This window comes from Puma concolor, chromosome C2 (genome assembly GCF_028749965.1).
Source record: "Puma concolor isolate L17-30 chromosome C2, mPumCon1.1.hap2, whole genome shotgun sequence".
Taxonomy (NCBI): domain Eukaryota; kingdom Metazoa; phylum Chordata; class Mammalia; order Carnivora; family Felidae; genus Puma; species Puma concolor.
The window spans coordinates 105,307,737-105,332,976 of NC_141675.1; the positions used below are offsets into that span (position 1 = coordinate 105,307,737).

At 36.5% G+C, this 25,240-nt stretch overlaps 1 protein-coding gene across 7 annotated transcripts in view; it reads right to left on the bottom strand.

The window, feature by feature from the left end:
• The window catches only part of BBX (BBX high mobility group box domain containing), a 287,870-nt gene that overhangs the window by 62,784 nt on the left and 199,846 nt on the right, over positions 1 to 25,240 (bottom strand). For all 7 annotated transcript variants that reach the window (XM_086675525.1, XM_086675529.1, XM_086675524.1 and 4 more), the window contains 3 exons: positions 18,096 to 18,163; positions 5,472 to 5,552; positions 2,329 to 2,403 (listed from right to left, as the gene is read on the bottom strand). In XM_086675525.1, coding sequence (XP_086531651.1) covers positions 2,329 to 2,403; positions 5,472 to 5,552; positions 18,096 to 18,163 — 224 coding nt within the window. The remainder of the gene's footprint in view (positions 1 to 2,328; positions 2,404 to 5,471; positions 5,553 to 18,095; positions 18,164 to 25,240) is intronic.

A 25,240-nucleotide genomic window follows, 5' to 3' on the forward strand; every position in this document is an offset into this window, starting at 1 on the left:
TATATAACAGTTACAAGTAATAAACAAGCACGCAATAATTTAATTTACTTAGGAATGAAAAGTGTTAATATTACCAATCTAAGCAAAATATAACTAGCAAAAATAATATACTGATTGACAGAGGGAATTGCATTTGATTCTAGGGCAAAATATTTTGATTTTGCCACCATGCATACCTTCCTCTCTTATGAGGTCTTGCAGTAACTCTAATCATTTTCAAATTAACACTTTTTATGTCTCCTGATGCTACTGAGCAGAGGAGTGAAATCTGCAAACATATCCCTGCACAACTCCCAAGAGAGAAAAGTTTCTTTTCTTTCTTGGAAAACAAACAAACAAACCCTTCTTGGGGCACCTGGGTGGCTCAGTCGGTTAAGCCTCTGACTTCCGCTCAGGTCATGAACTCAGGGCTCGTGAGTTAGAGCCCTGCGTTGGGCTTTGTGCTGACAGCTCAGAGTCTGGAGCTTGCTTCTGATTCTGTGTCTCCCTCTCTCTCAGCTCCTCCTCTGCTCGTGCTCTATCTCTCTCAAAAATAAACATTAAAAAAATATTAAAAAAGAAAAAACTTCTCATGCTTTAAGGAGTGAGCATACTGAGTAGCAAGGACTATTTTAAGAGAGGCTGGGATCTCATTCTCCACAAGCACAGGACAGCCCCTGTTACATCAGCAAACTGGTTCCTCAAAGCTGCCCAGGGCTTCAGGGAACTCCTCATAAATATGATAATAGTTTCACTTAAATAACAATCACGTTCTGAGTGAAGATAACTGTTGGAAACACCAGCTGTGATATCCCATACTGACATTTTAAATGAAGCTGAATACTGTTGGTAGTTAATGCATTGTCAGGTGTGTCAAAGATGAGCCACTATATTCCTGCTAGAGAGTGTAAAATTTAATCAAACAGAATATATGGCAAATACATTCTGTTTTGAGGAAAATATTTCTAAAAAGTTGCATGGGACTGGCTCGGGCATCAAAATTAAAAACAAATTTAGTCCCTACCACAATTTTTTTTTAACTCTTAAAAAAAGTATTCGTATCAAATAAATGGATGCCAACAACTGAAGGAAAGCAAGAAAGTAAACAAAACGATTTCCCCAGACTGGAAATAACAGTCTGCTTATCATAATGAAAAATTATAATAAAATCCTAATTTATTCAGATTCATCAAGCAAATTGTTCTTCATAAATGGTAGTAGCATCATATGATATTTTCGTTACCAGTCGATAGAATAGCCCTCAACAACTAAAGCAAATACTGTGTCAGAGAAGCCTAACAGATAAGCAGGCCAATTGGTGGTATAAAGTCACAGTGGTTGAGATAAGTGTCCCAAGAGGAAGCAGGATTTCTTTTTTTAATGTAAAAGCTGAAAGTAATTTTTCCTCATTTTCAAAGTAAGATGCTGAGTTTTCTCTTGCCAAAAGGATATCATTTTACATTTCATTTATGCAGCACTCTTTATTCAAATGAATCAAAGTGATTCAATACATCAATATTAAACAGAACAGTCCTGCTTGTCATTTTCTCTCAACCCTTTAAAAAACTGCTTAGTTTAGGATATGTATTTTTGGTTGGAATTAATAAAAGAGGAAAGAGGGGAAAGACCGAAAGCAGACACCATATTATTCTCACGATCAATCTGCATTTTATTATTTGTCATACAGGCTCATTAGGAATGAGCAGCATATGGTTGAGGCCAGGGCTTTTGTGGTAAAATCAAGCATATCCGATGTGCCTCTTCACACTAAGTAAGCACTCTCTAGTGTGTGCTCTCTCTCTGGCTGACAAACCAAAGAAATCTGAGATCCTGTAAGAGCTGACCTGATCTAAGCCTGGGATTAAACACTAATAAAAACGCTGGCTAAAGCTACATCACATAGAAAGCTAAGTGCTGATGATTTAACAGGTTGTATTCACCACTGCATCCACTGTGAGTTATTCATAAATTACAGCATCTAATGTTACTACTGGAAAAATTTAATAAATTGGAATCCTAAGGCCTTCATGTGGACAGCAGTTTTTTTCAAGCTTTTAAAATAAAAACAAGGTAAAATTAAATAAATGAATTAGTGGAAAGGGTCTATTCTAAATGAACTCCTTAATGAATGTTTATAAAATGAATACAAAATATGGAGCTGATCTATGATTATAGCAAAGGCAGCAAAAAGCATGAAGTATTCCCTTACGTGCATTATGTTCGTAATGGCGAAAGGCATGCCTAAAGTTCGCTATACGTTATTAAAACTCTATTCTAATATTTCCTGAGCTCAGTAAGTTTCTGAGCCCAATAATCATTAACAACAACAACGACAAAAACAGGTCATACCTCTGCAAACTGAAACAAGGCTGAGGCTTGACACTGCTTTGAAGAAGCATCAGGGTGAGACGTACTTGAAGATATCTGAAAGGAAACAAGTAATCTTTAACGCACAAGGACATTTTCCCATATCAGACTAATAGATTCAGCCATGTATTTCCACTGTACACACTGATAAAGATTAAGACATGAATCATCACCCTTAATGCCTTTTAGAAGAACAGTATAAATGATAAAGGAAGACAAAGGCCATGTGTCTAGATGATTGGAAGAACAAAAGACCACGACTGGCTCATTTGCCATGTCTCTTGTAGGGTATCAGGTATGTTGCAAACAGCAGTTGAGGAGCGTTGAGATGAACTGCTTTATTTCAATATATTTGTTAAAATATTATTAAAAGCTGGAAGCTGCAGGAAAGTCAGTCACTCTCTTTCCTACACCACTCCCCTCAAGCTGTTCTCTGCTTAGAGGCAGCTGGGAAACAGTGTTTGAGAAGCATATGGATGTGGCTCAGGGTATCTGGGACTGAATCTTAGCTTGCTGCTCGCTAGCTACATGACCTTGGGCAGTTCAGCTAATCCTTCTAAGACTTATTTTTCCCAACTGTAAACTGACAATGATGATGAAGAGAATAATCCCCATTTTACAGGATTACAGTGAAAAGAAAACAAGCTACAGAATACACTGCCTGGCATAGTACCAGCACCCAATAAATTATTCACTGAAGAGGAACAGCATTTCTTTTGTAACACCATCCATGTGCATGCGTGCGCACATGCACGCACTCACACATACACACACACACCTCTCTTTCTCCCTCTTCCTCTCACTCTACAGGCATCGGACAGTGGATGGAGGACTCTGCCATACTATACTTGATTCAACTAGGAGACCTTTCTTTTCCACTTAGTATATGGTAGCCTTATTAAGTTTGCTCTGATGGCCCTTGGAAGTACTTCTCAAAGATCTTTTGAGAACAATGTCAGTTACTAATTTTGGTTCCAAAGTGAACAATACTTCCATCCAGCTACAAAATAGGGTGAAAGTGACTCACAAGAGCAAAAAGCTTAGGCATTATGAATTCAGCCCATTCCCAGTCCCATAAAAGTATTGTTCTTCAATTAACTGTGCTCATGAACTCCATCAAAGGGTACTTACTAAGCAATAAAATGCACCTTAATTATAATCCTTCAACCAGAGAAGTCAATTTTTTTCATCTTAATTAAATTAAGTTGGTTAGAAAAACCATGGAGGCAGTTGGTGATACAGTATCAAAGTAATGTTTAGGGATGAGAAAGAATTAGTAAAGTGACTGATGGAATTATTGACTTTATTCACTGCTGAGGCCATTAAGAAAATTTTAATGCCACTATAATCAGACATAGAAGCATCTTTAGAATAAACATCAGTAAAAAGAAAAAAAGATCCAGATCCTATTTAATAAAGTAGATATAAAACCATCATTGTGAGTGAATAAAATTTAACCAAGTGTTTTAAAGACATTTGAAGGAAAAATTGTATGCTTCTTGGTCAAATCATGAAATGTTATCATTTCAAACGAACAACATGTACAAGTGTGACAGACTGCATGTATGAGTCCACAAGGACTTTCCTGAAGTCCTGGGAATTATGAATTGAGAAGGTCTAACTTCAGAGAGCACTTTTCATTCCTATCAACCCTCTATAAAAGTTAAAGAAAATAGTCAGTTTATGTAAGGGAAATTGCCTAGCCTATATTTCTTTCAAAATTAAATAAGACAATGAAGGAAATGTAGAAACCACTGACATCAACCCCTTAGATTTTTGAAAGGCATTTCACAAGTTTCTAAACAAGGGAATTTCTTTATAAATTATTATTGGGATAGAGACACTCAGGCAATGACATGAATAGGGAGTTCCTGAAGAAATATCAGATCAGGAATAGGGACCCTTTCTATAAATCAACAGAGTCAGGGATCTCTTAGGTATGCTATAGAGCCCACAAAAATGTGCATATGTCAATACAAAATTTCATGTGAAATTTTAGGGTTTTCATTAGATCTTTAGATTCAGGGATCACTGGCCATGCATCTATGCTTTCAAAATTGGGACCAACATTATTTAACATGTCTATAACTACATAACTACTGTTTAAAAGTTGAGTGCAGAGTGAATCCTCTGTAACCTTAAATTCTTGAGGAAATAATATATAAAACAATTGGAATTCACACAGCGTATCTCAAACATATAGAAAGGAAAGTGATAGGTAAGGAATATCATGTGAGCAAATATGTACAATAACATTCTGGTGTATTAGCAAGGCATTTATGTATATTATGAACAATGTCTCAAAAGGAATGGCCTCTGCCTTTGTGAATTGTAGTTTTGCCAAGGAAATGTTGAGATCCACCAGGAAAAGGCACTAGAGAAGAAAAGAATCTGAAACTAAAAATATGTTCTCTTTGGACAACACCTAACACAATGGCATATATTAGGAAGGATGACAGTGCAAGAGAAGGTCTAGTAAAAGACAATTCAAATGATCAAGGGAAAACCACTTTAATGTTTAGAAAAAATTAATCAATGATGGCTCCGTACTGAGTTCTAGGGCAAATGAAGATATTTGGGGAAGTTGTCTTAACTTTATACATTTGATCGTAAGGACAATGTGCTTTTCTACATCATCTCTGAAGCAACATTGGAAACACATGGAATCAAACAAGTTTGACACAAGACATAAGACCTTGAAAAATGCCAACAGCATGCTAAAGTTTCAATTAAGAGCAAAGTGCACTTTCTTTTTTTTAAAAGAAAGTAATGCATAGCCAATAACCATGAGTTGATTCCATCTTCTGATTTAACAACTGATAAATTAACAGCTAATAAATGACTAAGTTCTAACAATAGTTTAATTGTATTCTTAACTTTATTATCCATGAATAAAAATTAGTGATGCGGTTTAAATGTAATATTTACTACGACTTAATGAGAAGCTTCTATAAACATAAAGTTATTCCTTAATTGACAGACTGTGGAGCTCCAAAATTTGATTCTATTTTCCTATCTATGGTTAATTGAGCTACGGAGAATTCTTCATTGCTTTAAGTTACTGCCATCAACCTAAATTTAAGCTCACAATATAATCTCATTAAGTATAAATTGTAACATATTACCTCAGCAAACTGAAATAATGGTGATTTCTGACGCAATTCAGGGGATTCTGAAACATCCTGCCTACAACTGCCAGAGGATATCTGAAACAAAGAAAAGATGGTGTGAGGCATCACAGGAATAGTTTCTGGAAGACAAGAGATGACAAGTGCCACCTATATCATTCCTATTTGAGGAAAGAAGTTTTCATTCCCCTAATTTGAGGCGAACAATGACAAAAAAGTAGTTCTAGTCTGCAAAGTTTTATACAAGGTGCCATCCAACAGCTAAATGCAGTAAAACAGGAGATGGATAAGACAATGCATTTTAGAAAAGTTCATATTCATCAAAGAGAATTTCTCCAATGATGTCCATTTCATCTTTTGGCTTTCTGCCACCAACTCCAAAAGAACTCTTCTTCTTTCATGTTGTTTGTTTCCCCAATATTTTATATCACCTAACTGCATGAAAATGCAAATGAGATTTGATGATATAAACCTTCTGGGAAAGCAAAACTAAAGTCAAATTGTTTTCTAGGTGTTCGTGTGTCTATACACAAATGTTAATCACAGAAAAGTTACTACTTACCTAAGAGTAATTTCTTTTAAAACATGTTTTCTTTTGCACTACTCACTACATACACATTTAATGTTCTGCAATCTTCACTTGCCATCTTTATTATTAATAAGTTATAGAAATACCACTGGATTAAAAAATTTTTTTTTGCTATTTATTCAGTACTCTTGTCCAGACACATACTTCCTCTTTTATCGCATTGCTAAAAAGGACCTATTTCTGTATTTGGGTGATATAATTGCTTAGGGAGCCAAGTGTAATTCAAAAGTCAGGAAAGTCACAGAATGTTGAGAGAAGGATATTGTTATTCTTCTGATCTGACCCTTTTTACAGATTAAGAAACTTAGGACCAGAAAAATAAAAGACACCTCCCCTCCGCAACATTCAGTAGTCCCTTTATTCTCTATCTTTAGCACTTACCACAAGACATAAATATTTGTTTATTGTCCATCTTCTCCTGGGGCCCTAGTTTAATAAAGAATCCTCAACACTGCCTGCTCACAATATCAACAAGTATTTTTTGAATAAATTAAATAAAAGTTGACACGTCTTCTAAATGCTAAATCAGTGTACCCTGTCCCCCTTTTCGAAATGACAATGTTAGGAAGCCTTAGGGGAAAAGTTTCTTTCACTATAGAGGCAAAACAAGTTAAAAATAGGTTTTTAATAACATGTTGCGGACAGTAAAATAATCCAAGTTCATTGTTGCAAATCTGAAAAAAAAAATACAGAAGAAAAATCATCTGCAATGCTATCTACAAAAGATAAGCACTATTAATACTCATATATATTCTTCTAATTGTATAAGATAATTTTTCAACTAAAATGAGGTACTGTAATACAGTTAAAGAATGCTCTTTTTTAAACAATACATTATTTTTCCTGTGTTATCAAACCTTTTCCAATGTATTTTAATAGTGGCATGTGATTATGTTAGGTGGTTGAATCCTGTGGAAACACCTGACAGTCACCCAGATTTCGTTTCTAAAAATGGAGTCTCTCAATGAAGCTCTTCATTAGACACTGAAGATGTGTTTCTCGAATAGTGTCACAGGTCACCGGGCAGGAACCAGCATTTGAAATTTTATTTGTCACCTTTGGATTTGAAAGAGTAATGGTCACCTTCTTCTAATGATATTAAACTCCAGAGAAGAGTGCAGAACCTTTTGTTAATTTTCCACCTGTGGTCCGGATGCCAAAGCCTGGTTCTCTCACTGCCACTTGACTATTTGACAAATTGTATGCCAAATGGCCCAGTCCTACTCCCCAAGAATTTGAAGTCAAGGAGACAAAAAAATGCATCAAAAAGAAAGCCAATGAATCCCAAAATTACTGGCCACAAAGAATTTCTTCATTGAAAAGAATACTTGGACAAAAAATAGTTTTATTTAGGAATGATGAAAAAAATCAATACTCTCTTGGTTTATAAAGAAATCCTTTAAGTCTAGCTCCTAGATATCTTGGTAAATAATCAAAATTTTATTTAAAATCAACCCTAGGACTAAATTAAGATTATAAAGAGTCTTAAAATTTAATAATATAGGTTACACAGGTGACAGAATTTTCGAAAGATATTTGGAATCTAATAGATTTAGGGTAGCTACACTGCATGCAGGTACCATTCGTGAGGAGATTAGATACCCTGTGGCTTAGAGATCATATGAACTGTAAAAAGAAAAGTCAACTTTCTCTTCAAGTTCTGTTTATAAATTATCTGGCCATAATTACATAAGTCACAAAGTTTTAAAGTTAAGTGAGAACCTCTGCAAATCATTATTATGGACAGTCTTAAACAAATTTGAATAGAGAATTCAAATGTAAATAATTATCAAGGCACTGTAATCCTGAATGTTGTATCAATTGTGCTATGCTATCAAAGAAGTCTACAGATGCAAGTTTGTGCCCACCATGTACCTGATGCATACTAAATGTACAACGAATACTCTGACTTAATTCTGTGCGTGTATGGATACAAAGAACTCAGTGACCTGGCCAGGAATCACACAACAAAGACTGACCAATGGTTAAAATAGTAGTAACAGAATCTCTAAGGCTATGCAACTTACTCTAGTGGACAATATCTCAAAATCTAGTTACTCTTAATTTTACTCACGAGTTTAAGGCGTTAGTTACTCTTGACTTTAAAGCACTGTGGATTTAGTATATATTTTCAGGCTAGTGTAAGGGCACAAAAGTAGAAGCCAGGAGAATTGAGTTACTAGTAAGCTATGTGGTTAGTTGCCTCTCTAGTCCACAGCAGAATTAGAAGACACAATTCAGAAGGGGACAGGAGTAGGAGAAATAGAAATAGAATTGCAAAAGAAGGAGAGTTGCAAAAGAAACAATACCAGTAGCAAAGAGACACAAGGAGAAGACAGAAAAAACTGTAAAGAATAGACACAAATGTTTTGTAAAGCACTGTAGTCTATCTAAAAGAAATTAGAGCAAAGAGTTTCTAAGTGTCTCCTGAAGGCTTCAGTTCACTGCAGCAATTAATATTTATTAACTATGGTTCTAAGTTGTCAAGATAAGGATAATTATAAAACATAGCCTTTATTAAAAGGCAGAAATGTGTGTGATACATGCTAGGCATATTTCCATCAAAAATTTCAAAATACAAATATGGTACAATGACACGGAAAATGTATGTGGGTAGAATTTATTCTTGTGTGCTTGATAAATACGGCATCCAATGCAAGAGTGTATATTTGTGCATATACTGATTAATATACACATCTGGCAAAGAAATCTGGGAAATATCCACATAACAGAAAGAGAGTACTTTGCACAAAAGGCTCCTATTTAAGTATCAGAGGGTCCTGGGCCTAATTGCCTTGCTATTTGTATTTACAGTACTCTACTTATGACATGGGACATGCTTTTTATGGACAAACATGAATTCCTCTATCTCCATTCCTATGCTAGAATCAGCTTACCTTCTAAAAATAGCAGAATAAAAGAGAGTTAAAAATATCTTTTCACCAATTAAAAGGAAATAAAAGATACCAAATAAGCAGAGGTTAAATAAAGGGAGAAAAAAATACCCAAAAAGTTGTTCCTAGAGTCTCTGAAATAATCCACAAAGCCACTAGGTGTAGCTATCTGCCCAAGAAAGAAACAGCTAATGGGATTTTTAAAAGCAAAATTTTGTTAACTTCTCTTAAATTCAATCTTCTCTATGATTTAGCTATAATTCTAAATAACTAAGGGGAATTATTACCAAATGAAGAATTACAACAAAGTAGTATCTTCTTCCATAAGTATACTTCATAGTGTGAAACCAGTAGATACAGAAATGTGATCCAGCCTCCCGATATAAAACAAGATCACACCAGTTAGATGCATTGTAAGTGCTTTGGAAAGCTAGATATTAGCAAGAGCCTGTTCCCACTTCACAAGGCACAAGACCACAGCTACACACAGTGGGATTCTGATGCACACATATGGTCAACAAAAGGGGTAAGTGCACCGGTTCTATCTGAACCATACATTTCTTCCCTTGCTAATCCAAACATTTGTTGATAGTCACTCCTTCAACAAATACACAATAAAAACCTACGATGTGCCAGCCACAAAGACTGCTGACTGCTTTTAAGAAGCTTACATTCCACTAGTACACATTACATGATAGGGAATAAAATGGTAACTAAGGGAATGTGGCTTGTGATCCAAGTACAGGCAGGAGCTACACAGTTAAGAGGTATGTGCACACTGGTGAACTGCCACAGAGAAGCAGCCTTCACTCCTTCTAGGACAGGGAGAAGTCAAGATAGTAATGTCTGAGATATCCCAAGAAGAAGCACCAGAATTGCGGAAATGATGTGACAACAGCAGAAGGAAAAGTATGGAGGCAGTTGCCCTGTGTGTTTGCGAAACAATGACTTTCTCAGTATGGATGAAGAGTAGAAGCCTGGGAGTGTAGTGGGAGATGAATCGAACTGAGAGAAATTTGAATTCCATGTTACAAAGTTTGAAAATTAGGCTGAAGGCATTGGGGAACCAGCCAAAGTTTTCACTCAGTGGAGCAGCATGATGAGAGATACATAGTTAGATAATTCTGTCAGTGGAGTGCAGGATGACCTTGGCTGGGAAGCGACTGGAGGCAGGAGACCAATTAGAAGGTTAAAAAAATAAACTAGCTGAGATGTGGGGTTCCAATTAAATCAGAGATGGTATTTGCCAGGCCCCAGTAATTGCCTGGAAAGATGTCAGGGCTGAGGGAAAGGGGTCGGACAAAGCCTTTCACTGAAAGAGGGAATTTGAAGAAAGGTTTGGGGGTGGGGTGTAGGGGGTTGTCTTCTACGGGAGAGGGTTTGGGAGTAGAGGATTCCATTTCAGAGTTTCAGTAAAAGATCCCTTGTGATGCCAAGGGCCAGTGATCTGATTCTCGCCCTCATTCAGCATGACCCAGTCTTTCCTACAATTGGAGGCTTTCTTTGGCCAAGTATTCTATAACAGAGTACCTGAGTGATCATTTAATTTGCATTTAATATGAGATGTTAAATGAACCTCTGAAATGGACTTGAGCTTAAACACAGGTGAATTAAATGTAAGCATATTACTTCCAAGTTAGTCCCTTCAAAACGTTTTTGAGGATTAAAATAAAGCCACTCTTAATTAAACCTAAATTAGGTTAAAGAGAACCTGAGTAGTGAAGCACTGCACCTGGCGAGCTGATCCCAGGAATGAGCCACAGCTGAGAACACTGGGTTACCCTGGGGAGCATAACCAGATAACAACGCATGGACCTGCACGCTCCCAAAATTGAGAGTACATGTCATGTGGCTGAAAGGAAGAATAAGTCTGTAGTTTCACTCAGGGCACCAGGGCTACCGGAGTATTCATCCAGCACCAATGAGTGAAGTTCTCCTATCATTATAAGCCATGTGGCAGAGCACTACTATGGAGTCTGGAACAGACTCTGGGCCACTTCTACAAATCACTGCCATAGCAACTGAGACAGCAGCATCTCTCCTGCCTCAGTTTCTTCACATGATAACGTAGTTAACAGTACTACTCTGCCTTCTTCCATGGACAATGCGAAACCAGAACGCAGCAGTGTATAAAAACATGCTCTCAACAGCACAGTGCCCACAACCGCCCTTCCCTTTTATCCTCGTGTTCTGCATCCTCCTCTTTCTATCCCAGCTCACTTGCGGCCCACCTTCCCCACCACCCCTTCCTACCACCTCTGGGAGACTAAAGAGCCCATGCAGTTTCATCACTGTCTTGAGCAGTGTGGCCTGGGAACTCAGCAAGGGTAGATGCTTCTTTGGGCCTCAAGCCCACACTGCTGACATATGGAAGAGGCTGGGCAAAATGGGCAGTGAACAGTGACTTAGCAAGGAAGGAAGGAAGGAAGGGAGGGAGGGAGGGAGGGAGGGAAGGAAGGAAGGAAGGAAGGAAGGAAGGAAGGAAGGAAGGAAAGAAAGAAAGAAAGAAAGAAAGAAAGAGAAAGAAGGAAGGAAGGAAAGAGAGACCGGACAACAGTTCCAGCCAAAATGGGCAGTGAACAGTGACTTAACTAAGAAAGAAAGAAAGAAAGAAAGAAAGAAAGAAAGAAAGAAAGAAAGAAAGAAGAGAAAGCAAGCTCAAAAAGCCCATTTGCTATTTAATGTAAAATTTAAATATAGTGTATTTCCTCATCAGATCGGTTTAGAAGTATGAAACTGTGAGAAGGGAATAAAAGCTTTGATGGGAAGGGGTAAGAGTTGGGGGGGGTTGTGGAATGCAATGCATCTAAGTATAGTGGAATAGTCTAATTAGCAGCCTAAGGAAGGCACATATCAAACGAGCTCAAATGTACCAACAGGTATGAAAATAATTTCGCCTACTTCACTGATGTCAGAAATTATAATAAAGACAGGTGAGAACTTTCAATTTTATCGAAATCTATAGGTTTTAAAAACTTAAAACTCACAGTGTTTAAAACATGGACATAATCTTTCATTCACTTAACAAATACACTTGATCCTTGAATAACACGAGGGTTAGGGGGGCCAACAGCAGTCAAAAATCCATGTGTAACTTCTGACTCCACAAAACCTTAATTACTAATAGCCTACTGTTGACCAGAAACCTTACACATAATGTAAATCCTAGCACTGTGACTTCCTGGCTCTACGATCTTGGAGAGTCTATTTAACCTCTCTAGCCTAGTTTCCTCATTTATGAAATGGGGATAAGAATAATACACCAACCTCAAAGGGCTTGTTTGGAGTGAAATGAGATAATCAGCCTAAGTGCTTAGCATAGTGCCTGGGCCAGAAAGCATTCCTGAAATACCCCTGTAAAGGTCCAGCACAGGACACCACAGCAGAAGTGGCCTGAGCGGAGGTCAGGTGGGTGGGGGGCTGAAGGCCCCGTATCCTGCATGAAGCCAGTCGTCCTGGGTTCAGATCTCAGTTCTGCACTTCAAGTTGCACAACTCTGAGCAGGTTATTTAGCCCTTCTGCTTCCACTTCCTCATTTAATGTTTAATATTTACTTGTGAAGCAAGACTTAACTCACAGGATTGTTGTGAAGATCAAGAGTTACTCTTAAGTAATGCATTTAAGAACAGTACCGGGAATGAAGGAAGTGCTCAGTAAGTGATAGTTTTGTAACTACTCTGCAAGCGAGGAGTCCTGCAGTTTAAATTCTATCTTTGCTCCTATCTCAGTTGTTTGAAGTCTTCTGATGAATCAAGACTTAAACATAGAATACAATGAGAAAAAAAAAATTTTTTTTAAGAATTTTATTATAGTTTATAATAAAGAATATAACTAAATATAATCAAGAGCTATAATGCTTTAACACTGACAGAGCAATTATCAGGAACGAGAGGAATCAAATCTGGCTCAACAAATCAGGAACGGCCCCTTGGAGGAAGTGAGAGATTGATATTACAAACATGAAGCAAAATCTATTGAATATTTTCAAAGTTCAATCATATATAAATTTGGATAAACTGTTTTACTTTTGAACAGGCAGATGGTGATCAAAAAAATCACTCAGATTTCCTCTGAAGCCAGAAATACCATGTGAAGAATAAGCCCCTGTATCTTTTTATATCATTAGTTCCACGAGGGCAGAGACTTGTGTCTGGGTTTGTTTCCTGACGTGACTGGCACAAAGTAAGCATAGGCAAATAACTGTCATAGGACTGAATGTGTGCAAAGATGGCACACAGTTCCTACACTGTTCAATTCTTACGTGTGACCTGTACAGTCCCTTCATAATGGAGGTGTACCATCATTTGCTAGCATCTCCTCCACTAACTTCCAGGCTAACTCAGCTACTCTGAAGTCATACTTCCTACACAGTGATTTCTTCCCAGGTATTAAAAAGTTGTCTCCTTCTTGAGCACCTAGTGATAGAGAGTAAATCACAATTGCACTTTCCTACAAGTTTTCAATGGACAAAGAACTGCATGTGTGCGCACACACCTGCATGTGTGCATGCGCATATGCATGCGCTGTTGGTAACGCACACAACATCCTGTAGAAGCGATGCACAACATAACTTAAACTTTCAAGTTAAGTATGAAAGGCCTAGAATAACATAGGGTGATAATATTAGGTGCCTGCAGTAATGCTTTTCAGGAGTTTTCAGAGTTAAAACTACCTTACAGGTTTTATTTCATTAATCTTCATAGATGTCTTGAGGGTTAGAGGTAAGTGGGTATTATTATTAGTTCCATTTTACAGGATGGAAGGCAAAGAAAAAAGTGGCTTGATCAGAACTTTACACTTCTAACAAAAGAACTAGGCTTTCTAAAATCACAGAGCTAGGGGCGCCTGGGTGGCTCAGTCCGTTGAGGCTCCGACTCTTGATTTCAGGTCATGATTTCACGGTTCTTAGGACTGAGCCCCGCATAGATCTCTGTGCTGGCAGCCTGGAGCCTGCTTGGGATTCTCTCTCTCCCTCTCTCTCTCTGCCCCTTCCCAGTTCACGCACCCGCTCTCTCTCAAAATAAATAAACATTTTTTTTAAATAAAATAAAATCACAGACCTAAAATCTGATACATTTCCCACACATTTGAAAGTCTGCCTGGGGTTAAGTGTCTGACTTCGGCTCAGGTCATGATCTTACCAATTGTAGGTTGGAGCCCCAGTCCGGCTCTGTGCTGACAGCTCAGAGCCTGGAGCCTGCTTCAGATTCTGTCTCCTTCTCTCTCTGCCCCTCCCCCATTCACGCTCTGTCTCTCAAAAATGAATGTTAAAAAAAAAAAGTCTGCCTTCAGTTACAACTAAAAAGATAATGATGCCTTCAAACCTTTTTATCAGCTATGATTATCGTGCCTCACTTTTAAAATTTTCCATTACTCCCCAAACTATCCCTTCTGTTCTAGTTAAGATGACTTTCTGACTTTTTGGCGCTGAGTTAGGTCCAATACTGAGTGTTGTCTTTTCCAATACTAATCCAAGCTGTTCTATATATAATGTGTTGACTAACAGTCCCTTTCACACTCTCTGAAATGCAGCACTCTCTGCCTTTATTTTGTAATTTAATTCAGCTTTGCATTTTTATTAAAGTAACAAATATAAAAAAGTATAGAAGATTTTTAGTCCTGGAGATCACTTTTACAAACTCTAGATCAAATAATCATTATAAACTTTATTTATTGCATTTTCATCTTTAGATAATAACTCCCTGATATAAAATGTAAGGGTTTAACTCTCTTTATGTAACTGCCTTTTCTTTAGCTCTTCCCAGAGTCTGATGTGAATGTTACTTTTTTTTAAATGTTAATTTTATTTTAAGAGAGAGAGAGGAAGACACAGTATCCGAAGAAGGCTCCAGAGCCTGATGTGAGGTTCGAACACAAGAACCCGAGATCATGACCTGAGTGGAAGTCAGATGCTTAACTGACTGAGCCACCCAGGTGCTCCTAATGTGAATGTTACTTTGATGTTGAACAGATGGGTTCCTCTGCAGCCCTTTGTAGGCCTATTTTCAGCTGATCATTATATTGTGTTTTATTGATAAAACAACTTGGGTTTGGTTTCTGATTTAAATATGTTTGCTTAAATCTCATATTCACTGGTACCATCCTTTTCCGTTTCCTTCCCTCTTACAGGATTATTTCCTAATGAGACTTCTATGCTTACATTTCAGTGGATCTCAACACAGACAAGCTTAGTCTGGCATTCTGAGCCACGGGTCACTCCTTAGTGTCTTTCCTGTTAATATATCTATTTTCTTTCCTCATCCATAAATTAATGACAAACACTTAAAAAAGTTACTTAATGCATTTCAATGTGCTCTGGATATAAAGGAAGTAGAGAGCTAATCATTTATGTGAAAAATAACTGTAAATACAAATTTCATCCCTTTTACTTGTCAGAAAAGTTACCACAATTGAAACTGCAGAAGAAAGCCTGCCTCAATCACAGCAGCATGTAAAAATGTATACCTCAGAATGCAATAAACTTATTCTGGCAAATTCAGAGTTAATCAGGAGATTCAGGAAAAAGAGAAAATTCAAACATTTTCTTTGTCATTATTTCCCCACTGATATCTCAAGAACCTATAATTTCTCTCTAAAACTCTAAGACTACTTCAGATAGATGTAGAAAATATTACAAGCCAAAGAAGCTTTTAATCTGGAATTTTATTACTTCAGATATTGGAAGATATTCAGATATATCATTTACATCTGAAAAATTATTATTTATAAGAAGCCTTGATACCTTCTAAAATTATTTTTTTAAAAATGACTACTAGTATATTAAAATTTCCACATTTAAAAATATAGACTTTTGAGGATTTTTTCTATGTAGTTAGGTTTCAGGATAATGAACAAAGGAAACTCTCCTCCCTCTAAGAATAATATTTCAGAATAAGAATTCTGTCATGGCATTTTAAAAAGCCATTATGATTAGACTTTTCCTGCGGCAAAATTTTTGTAAAATGTCACTTTATTTGACTGGTCTTACCTCATAGTGTAAACAGACATCACAGTAATTGTTCCAAATGTCAGCAGTATGAAATTTCTGGAACTCTCTCCTTATCTCATTATCCTGATAATTTTCTTAGGAAAATGTAAGTACATATTTACTACATTTGTCTTACGGTCATCATCTGTCTATGTACATAGAGTTGTATATACATAGAGCCCCTAAAGTTGTACAACCACATTTGTATATCTGGAAAAAGACTAGTCTTTGCACAGAAAATAGGTGCTAAATGGAGTACACGGATATATAGGATAGGAACTCTCAGAATGAATCATATTTAGACATAGGTTAATTTTGTACAATACTCACTGCTTAATTGTTTTAGTATCTCAAGACTAGTTTCAATAATGACCTAAATATATCTCTGAGATGAGAAGTAGGAAATATGAAGAAGGAGCTGTATTCTTAGAAGTGGTTCTTAAAAGACCTAACTGCTGGCAACTTCCTCCCAAGGAGCACAGATTCCCTTCTCCTACATGGTTCACTTCTTCAAGTAATTTACCTTTTTAAATTTCTTTAGCTTGAGAATTCTCAAAATAGCTCCCATTCCTCAGAAATAAAAGGTTGACCAATGCACTGTTTAAATTACTTGTGTCAAAAGCCTACTCTTCTTAAAAGGGAGGAGAACTTCTCACTGAGAAGAGCCCAAGAGGTAAACTTTAATCAAAAGTGTGTGTGGGGGGGGGGGGGGAAGGGAGGAAGCAGTCTTTACTATTTTTATCTATCTGTAAGTTCTATGGATGGATGTTTATTTATTTAAACGTGTTCCTGAGAGTTAGAAAGAATGGTAACAGAAGTTGGGAAGAAAACATCATTATAGTATAGTCTGTTAGAAAAGGTGATGCCAACTTTAACAATACAGCACATTCTTGGGAATCATGAGTCATACTGTCTTGAAAGGTCAAGTGTGCATTAGTATTCCAAAATTCAGCTTGGGATTCATGCTTGGGATACTCTACACCTAAGTGAGAGTCAGTCTGGTTCCTATTAGGTAGCAGCCATGTGTCAGAAAGGGAAATGACTTCCTGAGAATTCTAGTGTGTCAGGAAGTAAAAACATGCTGAATAACAAGTATGTAAAGGCACAAAGTGACATGTCTATTTTTTTCAGCTAGGGATTAGTACCATGTAAGTAACTACCAGAATACCAATTTACATATTCTTTTGCTACACTGAATTGAATGGAATCAAAATAATTATGTTAAACTGAATATACGGTCACCAACTATGGATCACAAATGTAAACAACACATAATAATGGCCTTTGTGATATAAGTATCCACTGTATGGCATACTGGTAACTTTTAAAAAAAGTAGAAAATACATGCATCTGCAGTAGAATGAGATGACTGCTATGTTGCTGTAAATAGCGATTCTGGTCGGGCTTGAAAAATCTCCATCTCAAGTAGCTGATGTTGGTAAAACAATATGACCTGCAGGTTAATTTGTCTGGCCTCTGTTAAATGGCCCTGGAAAAGCAAGAAATTTCACAAATGCAAACTATGCATGCTTAACTGCTACTACCTGCCCATCAAAATCATACCTAAAAATGTTTTGTAAAAGCAGTCCAGAAACTGCAAGAAAATAAGAGATCATAAAACCAAGGTCATGAGGGCCTGGGTCCTTTTTGTTTTCCATTTTAAAGAATAAAGCAATCTTGGAGTGCCATGTTTCATACACAGGAGTCTGGATTTATTCAGGTACCAGAGAGATTGACAATTAAACTCTCATTTTTTCACTAGCAAGTCTACATGAGAACATCACAAAAAACAGGGTATGTTATGAGTAGATGGAATGAGTCCTAGGACCTGCCCTACAGACCATGACACAATCATGGCAGATGCTAACATTCGGTATATTCCGTTTCTTTCTCTCAGGTTCACAGAACCTCAAAAATCTGCACCTGACTTCTTGTTTGTGTCCTCTTGGACTTATTTATACCACTACTGTTATACTCAAGGCACAATACAAAGCACAAATAGATCTTGACAAAAAGAAAAGAAAAAGAGAAGTAAAGTTTGCTTATGAGCTATAAACAGTGAAACTACAAAACATTGTGAATAGAATACAGATGTCTGTGTTTTCAAGCCCCAGCGTGAGCAGAGCGGTCAGGGATGAGGACCACCTTACCTCTGATGTTCCAAGAGCATGTTCTCCAGCTAAAAGTAGCATGCTCAGGCCTCCCATCTGAGTAGGATCTAAAAAAGTCAACAAGAAATAAATCATCAATCCACAAGCATGAGGTACATACAATCCACAGAGTCGAAAGGGAATACTAACAAAGACTCAGAATCCAACAGAACCATATATAACTTTTTATAGAAAACTTTCAAAACTCTTTATATAGCAATAACCTAGCATATGTGCTTAAGTATGTACTCATACTTTTGTGAGCCTTTTAAATTCAACTATTGTCCCACCATTCCAACATAACCTGTTCTTCAGTTCCATAGTTGTTTAGAATATGAATTATCTTCTCATGTGATACTTCGTGCCTTACTGAATGGGGAATTTAGATGGATTAAAAAAAACAAACCAAAAGAGTACTTATACTTAATGTCTAAGAAGTTTGATATTGTCATTCTCAAACTATTTCTACCATGTAAAATTAGGGCTGATACAAAAACCAGACTATATGAGAAACTACAGAACAGAGACAAATTTTATAAATGGGCCTTCCAAAATCTACTAGTGGGCTTCGTTGAAATAATCTTTCTCTAAAACTTTCAAAAACAAATTTACACTAGATAATGATGTATTTTTGATATTTTAAATCTTAGGAGTATAGTCAGGCCCTTCTTTGAAATACTTTTAAGATTTTAAATGAATCCTTTTTATATTAGTGAAGGTCTTTATTCTCTTCCTTCAATAACCAACGGAAACAAAAGGACAAAATAAAAACAGCAATGTGGTAGATCTACAATCCAGAGGTATAATTAAACAAGTTTTGTTTTGTTTTTTTTTTTAAGTAGACCTCATGCCCCGTGCAAAGCCCAACGTGGGGCTTAAACTCATGACATCAAGACCTGAGCTGTGATCAAGAATCAGATGCCCAACGGACAGAGCCACCCAGGCGCCCCTAAACAAGTAAAGGATTAAAAACAATAACAAACCTATATCCTTTAAGATTATCTTAAATGAATTAAGTTTTAGATCTGCAATGAAATAACATATATGACAGTGCCTAACTCAGTGCCTGTCCTAGTGCATATAGGTCCTAAATAAATACGTTTTTATTTTTAGGAATCTCTCCTAAATTAAAAATGAGAATCAGAGGCGCCTGGGTGGCTCAGTTGGTTAAGCCTCCAACTCTTGATTTCGGCTCAGGTCATGACCTCAGAGTTGTGAGATCAAGTCCCACACTGGGCTTCATGCTAAGCATGGAGCCTCCTTGAGATTATTTCTCTTTGCCCCTCCCCCTAAAAAATAAACAAACAATTTTTTTTTTTAAAGAGAATCAGGCATACTCTTGCGTGAAGACACTGAGGTGTTTTTCTTTTCTGTTTAAAGATATGACCTTAAGTATATCCTTGTATACAATCTGTCTTACTCATGAAGCAACTCTGACCACATCTTGTATACAAATTTTTTTAAAAATTGAAAAAATAATCTGAGGTTATTAAAAAAAAAAAAAAAAAAAGAAAAAGGTTATCATAGGGGAAAACAGGCCACCAAATTATCAGGTGGTCTAGAAATAGCTCAGTGTTGGAAAGTAGCCACACAGGAAGATACACATACAGAAAACACAGGAACTCTAGCTTTAATGATGAAACAAGGCACTTTGCTGTTGTTTTAAGATTCCACTTTTAATTAAATGTTGAGTTTAAGAACTGTGCTTTGTTAAACTAGACACTTAAATCTGTTTAAAATCAAAATAAGGAGGGGGAAATAAATTCAGCAGAAAGTAAAATTTTAATTTGGTTCTTTAGGGCAGCTAAATAGTCTTACAGCTGTCATTCTAGGGATCAGGAGGACTGGATGATTGCTTTCTAATAGAAATAAAAATGTTTTAGTTCAAATATAAAGTAAAATAGGAACATGCTCACCTGACGATTTATTTCAGTTATGTACCAATGTAACTTTTCAAGAAGTTTGCTGTACAGATAATAAAACACAGACCAAAAAATTGCCATCATCCTTTACATTAATTTACACTTACATAATGTTATCTAGAACATCAAAAATATACAGATAGCATGCTTTCCCTTTACCAACAAGGCCTGTACTCAATTAAATTCTATAGCACTTTCCCTTCTTGGAAATCATACATTTAGCTGCTTTGGGATTATTGAAAATAGCAAAATCTCATGTGACAAGGACTAATGGAAAAACAGAAGAGGCTCCATGTTGAGGAAAAAGCTTAAATTGTCCTTTAAAGGCCCTGTAAGGATCCCTCAGATTCAAACAGCTAGGCACCATGTTTAAAAAAAATTTTTTTTAATGTTTATTTATTTTTGAGAGAGAGAGAGAGAGAGAGACAGACAGAGGGAGAGAGAGAGAGAAAAGCAGAGAGAGGGAGATACAGAATTCAAAGCAGGGTCCAGGCTCTGAGCTGTCAGCACAGAGCCCGACGTGGGGCCTGAACCCACGAACCGTTGAGATCATGACCTGAGCCGAAGTCGGACACTTAACCGACTGAGTCACCCAGGCAGCCCTAGGCACCATGTTTTAATTAAAGGCAAATCTATTTGCTTTCATTGTGTTGTGAGAGATACCACTGGAAATATCACAACAGTGTTATCCACTATACATACACCATCTCAACAAGGCCATGACCATGGAGTACCAACATATGTCACTGACCCTCACAGAATGACACAAACTCAAGAAGGTGTTTTCTGTCCTTATTTTACTTTAAAAGAACATTGTTTTTGTAAAGCTGACCTGTAAAAATCTTGGTTGATGTCTAGGTCTCAGACAGTTCGATTTGTAGGTATGAAAGGCAGATAAATAAACTGTCAAAAATGGTATAAAAAACAGACATCTTTCATAGTTTTCGAAGGTTTCATAGCTTTATCTACAATTATTATTGGTTTGTGAAGAGCCATTGTATGAAAAACACCTACTGTTGTTGATTTAGAACTGGGAGCAAAAGCTGTGGAAGACAAACGATAATTAAAGGAATTCCATTGCCAGCCAATCATCCATATAGTCTTTTATGATCCTGATGATAAAATGTTTTATTATGAAACACTGCAACTGATATAATCTGGAAAGTCCACAGGGCTCACCAAGACTGCTGGAAGGAGAATGAAACTACAGTTGTACAATGACAGCTAAAAGTAAGAGCCCTGCATTTTGATTCTTCTGGGATACATAGGAGGATCATTTTGGTGGTTTACCTAGAATTATACCATAGACACCTACATGACAACTACCTGAAGATTTTGTTTCCTCAGGATGCTATTATGTCAGACTGCATTTCTTCCCCTCCCCCCCTTTTTTTAATGTTTATTTATTTTTGAGAGCGAGAGACAGAGCATGACCACGGGAGGGGCAGAGAGAGAGGGAGACACAGAATCGGAAGCAGGCTCCAGGCTCTGAGCTGTCAGCACAGAGCCTGACACAGGGCTCGAACCCATGAACCGTGAGATCATGACCTGAGCCAAAGTTGGATGCTTAACCAACTGAGCCACCCAGGTGCCCATCAGACTGCATTTTTTAGTGTTCATATATGACAACACCACATACTTTGTTATACTATGAATCACACACTGAATCACTAAGTTCTTTCTTTTATTTTTTAAGGATCCTGCATACACTTTTCCCTTAGTGGGTGCACCAATTTACAACAGTGCACAAGGGTTCCCTTTTCTCTACCTGTTCACCAGCACTTGTTCTTGCTGGTCTTTCTGATGATGTTCATTCTAAGAAGCTGAGGTGGTATCTCATTGTGGCTTTTTAATTTGCATTTTCCTATTGATTAGTGATGTTGAGTGTCTTTTGAAGTACCTAGTTGGTCATTTGTACATCTTCTTTGGATCAATGTCTATTCAGGTCCTCTGCCCACTTTTTACTTGGGTTTTGTTTCTGTTTTTTACTACTGACTTGTAGGAATTACTTACAGATTTTTGGATATTTGGATTTTTAATTTTGTTGCTTGTGCTTTAGGTGCCACATCCAAAAGAGACCATTACCAAGACCTATGTCAAGGAGCTTTATTCCTATGTTTTCTTCTAGGATTTCCATAGTCTCAAATTTCGTATTTAAGTCTTTAATCCATTTCAAGTTAATTTTTTATGGTTTAAGATATGGGTCCAGTTTCATTTATTTTTACATGTGAATATCCAATTACTCCAGCACCATTTATTGAAAAGACGATCTTTTTTCCATTTAGTATTCTTGGTTCCCTTGTCAGATATTGGTTGACTGTGTAAGTTTGGGTTTACTTATGGGATCCTGATTCTCTTCCATTGGTCTATATGTCTGTTTTTATGTCTTAATGATTATGGGTTTATAGCTTGAAATCAGAAAGTATGAGGCCTCCTCCTTTGTTCTCATTTCTCAGGATTTCTTCGGCTATTCAGGGTCTTTTGTGGCTCCATATAAATTGTAGGGGTGTCCTTTCTATTTCTGTAAAAACTGCCATTGGAATCTTGGTAGGGATTTCTTTATAGATGGCTTTTGGCTATATTGTCTTAACAATATTAATTCTTTCAATCCATAAACACAGAAAACCTTTCCATTTATTTGTGTCTTCTTCAATTTCTTTCATCAGTTTCTTGTAGTTTTTGAAGATCTTTTACCTATTTAAATTTATTACTATTTTATTGTTTTAATGCTATTGTAAATAGGATCGATTTAGTCCTTTTTCAGAATATCTGTTGTTAGTGTATAGAAACACTACTTATCTTTATATGTTAACCTCATATCCTGCAACTTTACTGAATTCGTTGATTAGATCCAATAGTTTCTTGGTTAAGTCTTTAGGATTTTCCAAATATTAAGTCATGTCATCTGCAAACAGAAAATTTTACTTCTTTTCAAAACTTTTTTTTTCTTTATTTCTTCTCCTTGCCTATTGCTCTAGCTAGCACTTCTAGTGTGATGATGAATAAGAGTGATGAGAGACACAGTTGTCTTATTCCTGACCTTAAAGGAAAAGCTTCCAGCCTTTCACTATTATGAGGCACCTGTGGGCTTTCTCTATATGGCCTTCATCATGTTAAGATACCTTTCTTCTGTGACTAATTTGTTAAGAGTGTTTATCATGAATGGATGTTGGATTTCGTCAAGTGCTTTTTCTGTATTTATTGAGATGGTCACTAGGTGTTGAACTATCCCTGCATCCCCAGGATAAATCCCACTTGATCAAAGTGAATGATCTTTTTAATGTGCTGCTGGATTCAGTTTGCTAGTATTTTGAGAATTTTTGAATCTATTATTTGTCAGGAATATTGGTTTGTAGTTTTCTTTCCTAGTAGTGTCCCTTTCTGATTTTGGTATCAGAATAATGATGGCTATCATAAAATGAGTTTGGGAATTGTCCCTCCTCTTTGATATTTTTGGGAGAGTTTGAGAAGAACTAGTGTTAATTCTTTAAATGTTTGGTAAAATTTACCAGGTAAGCCATCTGATCCTGGGCTTTCCTTCATTGGGAAATTTTTTATTACTAACTCAATCTCCTTACTCATAATTGGTTTATTAAGATTTTCTATTTTTTCCTAATTCAGTGCTGGTATGTTGTAGGTTTCTAAACATTTCTCCATTTCTCCTAGGTTGTCCAGTTTGTTGGCATATAGTTGTTCATAGTAGCCTCTACTGATCCTTTGTATTTCTGTGGTATCAGTTGCAATGTCTTTTTCATTTATAATTTTTTAAATTTGAGTCCTTTATATTTTTTCTGTGGTTAGTCTGGCTATAGGTTTATTTTTTCAAAGAATGAACTCTTAGTCTCATTAACTTTTTCTCTTGTTTTTCTGTTCTCTATTTCATTTATTTATGATCAAATCTGTCTTATTTCCCTTTTTCCACTAGCCTGAGCTCTGTTTTTCTTTCTCTAGTTTCTTAAGGCACAGAGTTAGGTTGTTCTGGGGATCTTTCTTGCCTCTTAATGTGGGCATTTGTTGCTATAAACTTCTCACTTAGAACTGCAAATTCTGCAGTGTTAGGTCTCCATTTTTCGTTCATCTCAAGAAACTTTTTTATTTCTCCTTTAATTTCTTCTTTGATCCATCGATTGTTCTATAGACTGTTGTTTAATTTTCATGAGTTTTTCAATTTTCCAGCTTTCCTCTTGCTTTTGATTTCTAGTTTCATGCCATTGTGGTCAGAAGACATTTGGTATGGTTTTAATTTTCTTGAATTCGCTAAGACTTGTTCTGTGGCAACACATGGTCTATTGTAGAAAATGTTCCATGTTTACATAGAAACAACCTACGTGTCCACTGATGGATGAATGAATAAAGAAGATGCGATTTAATATACACATATATACACAATGATATATTATTCTGCCATAAAAAATGAGGGAATCCTACCATTTGTGAAGAAATGGATGCACACTGAAGGCATTATGCTAAGTGACATAAGTCAAAGAAAGATAAATGCTATATGATCCTAGTTATATGTGGAATCTTAAAAAAAAATCACAGAAAGAAATCAGACTTGTGATTGGCAGAGAAACAGCATGGAGGAAGGAAGAATTGGAGGAAAGGTGGTCACAGGTTTCCAATTACAAGATAAGAAAGTACTATGGATATAATGTACAACATTATACGTACAGCTGACACTGCTATATGACATACAGGAAAGTTGTTAAGAGAGTTAATTCTAAGAGTTCTAATCACAAGGAGAAATTTTTTCCCTCTTTTCCCTTTTCTTTTTTTATTCTATCTATAGGAGGAGATAGATGTTAGCTGAACCTATTGTAATCATTTCACAATATATGTAAATCAAACCATCAGTCTGTAGGTCTTAAACTTATACATTAATGTAGGTCAATTATTGCTCAATAAAACTGGATTAAAAAACTGGATTAAAAAGGTGTTAATCCCAATATTGTTCATCCTGCTTTCCCAGGTTCCCCATACTGTAAATGGTTCATGCTCTCATTTTGAAGAAAATTTGTTTATAATGAATAATGAAATAGGAACCATATAGCTCTATACCAACTTCATAGTTTCCACCCTGCTCAATCTCCCAACTTCATCCTGGAAAATTTCTCTCTTGATTACTGCACTGCAACAGCCAGGGAAGACAGAGCCATGTGCAGAATGAATGTAAGTACTTTATTTCATGGTAATAAATGCTCTAGCATTCCTTACCACCCAAAG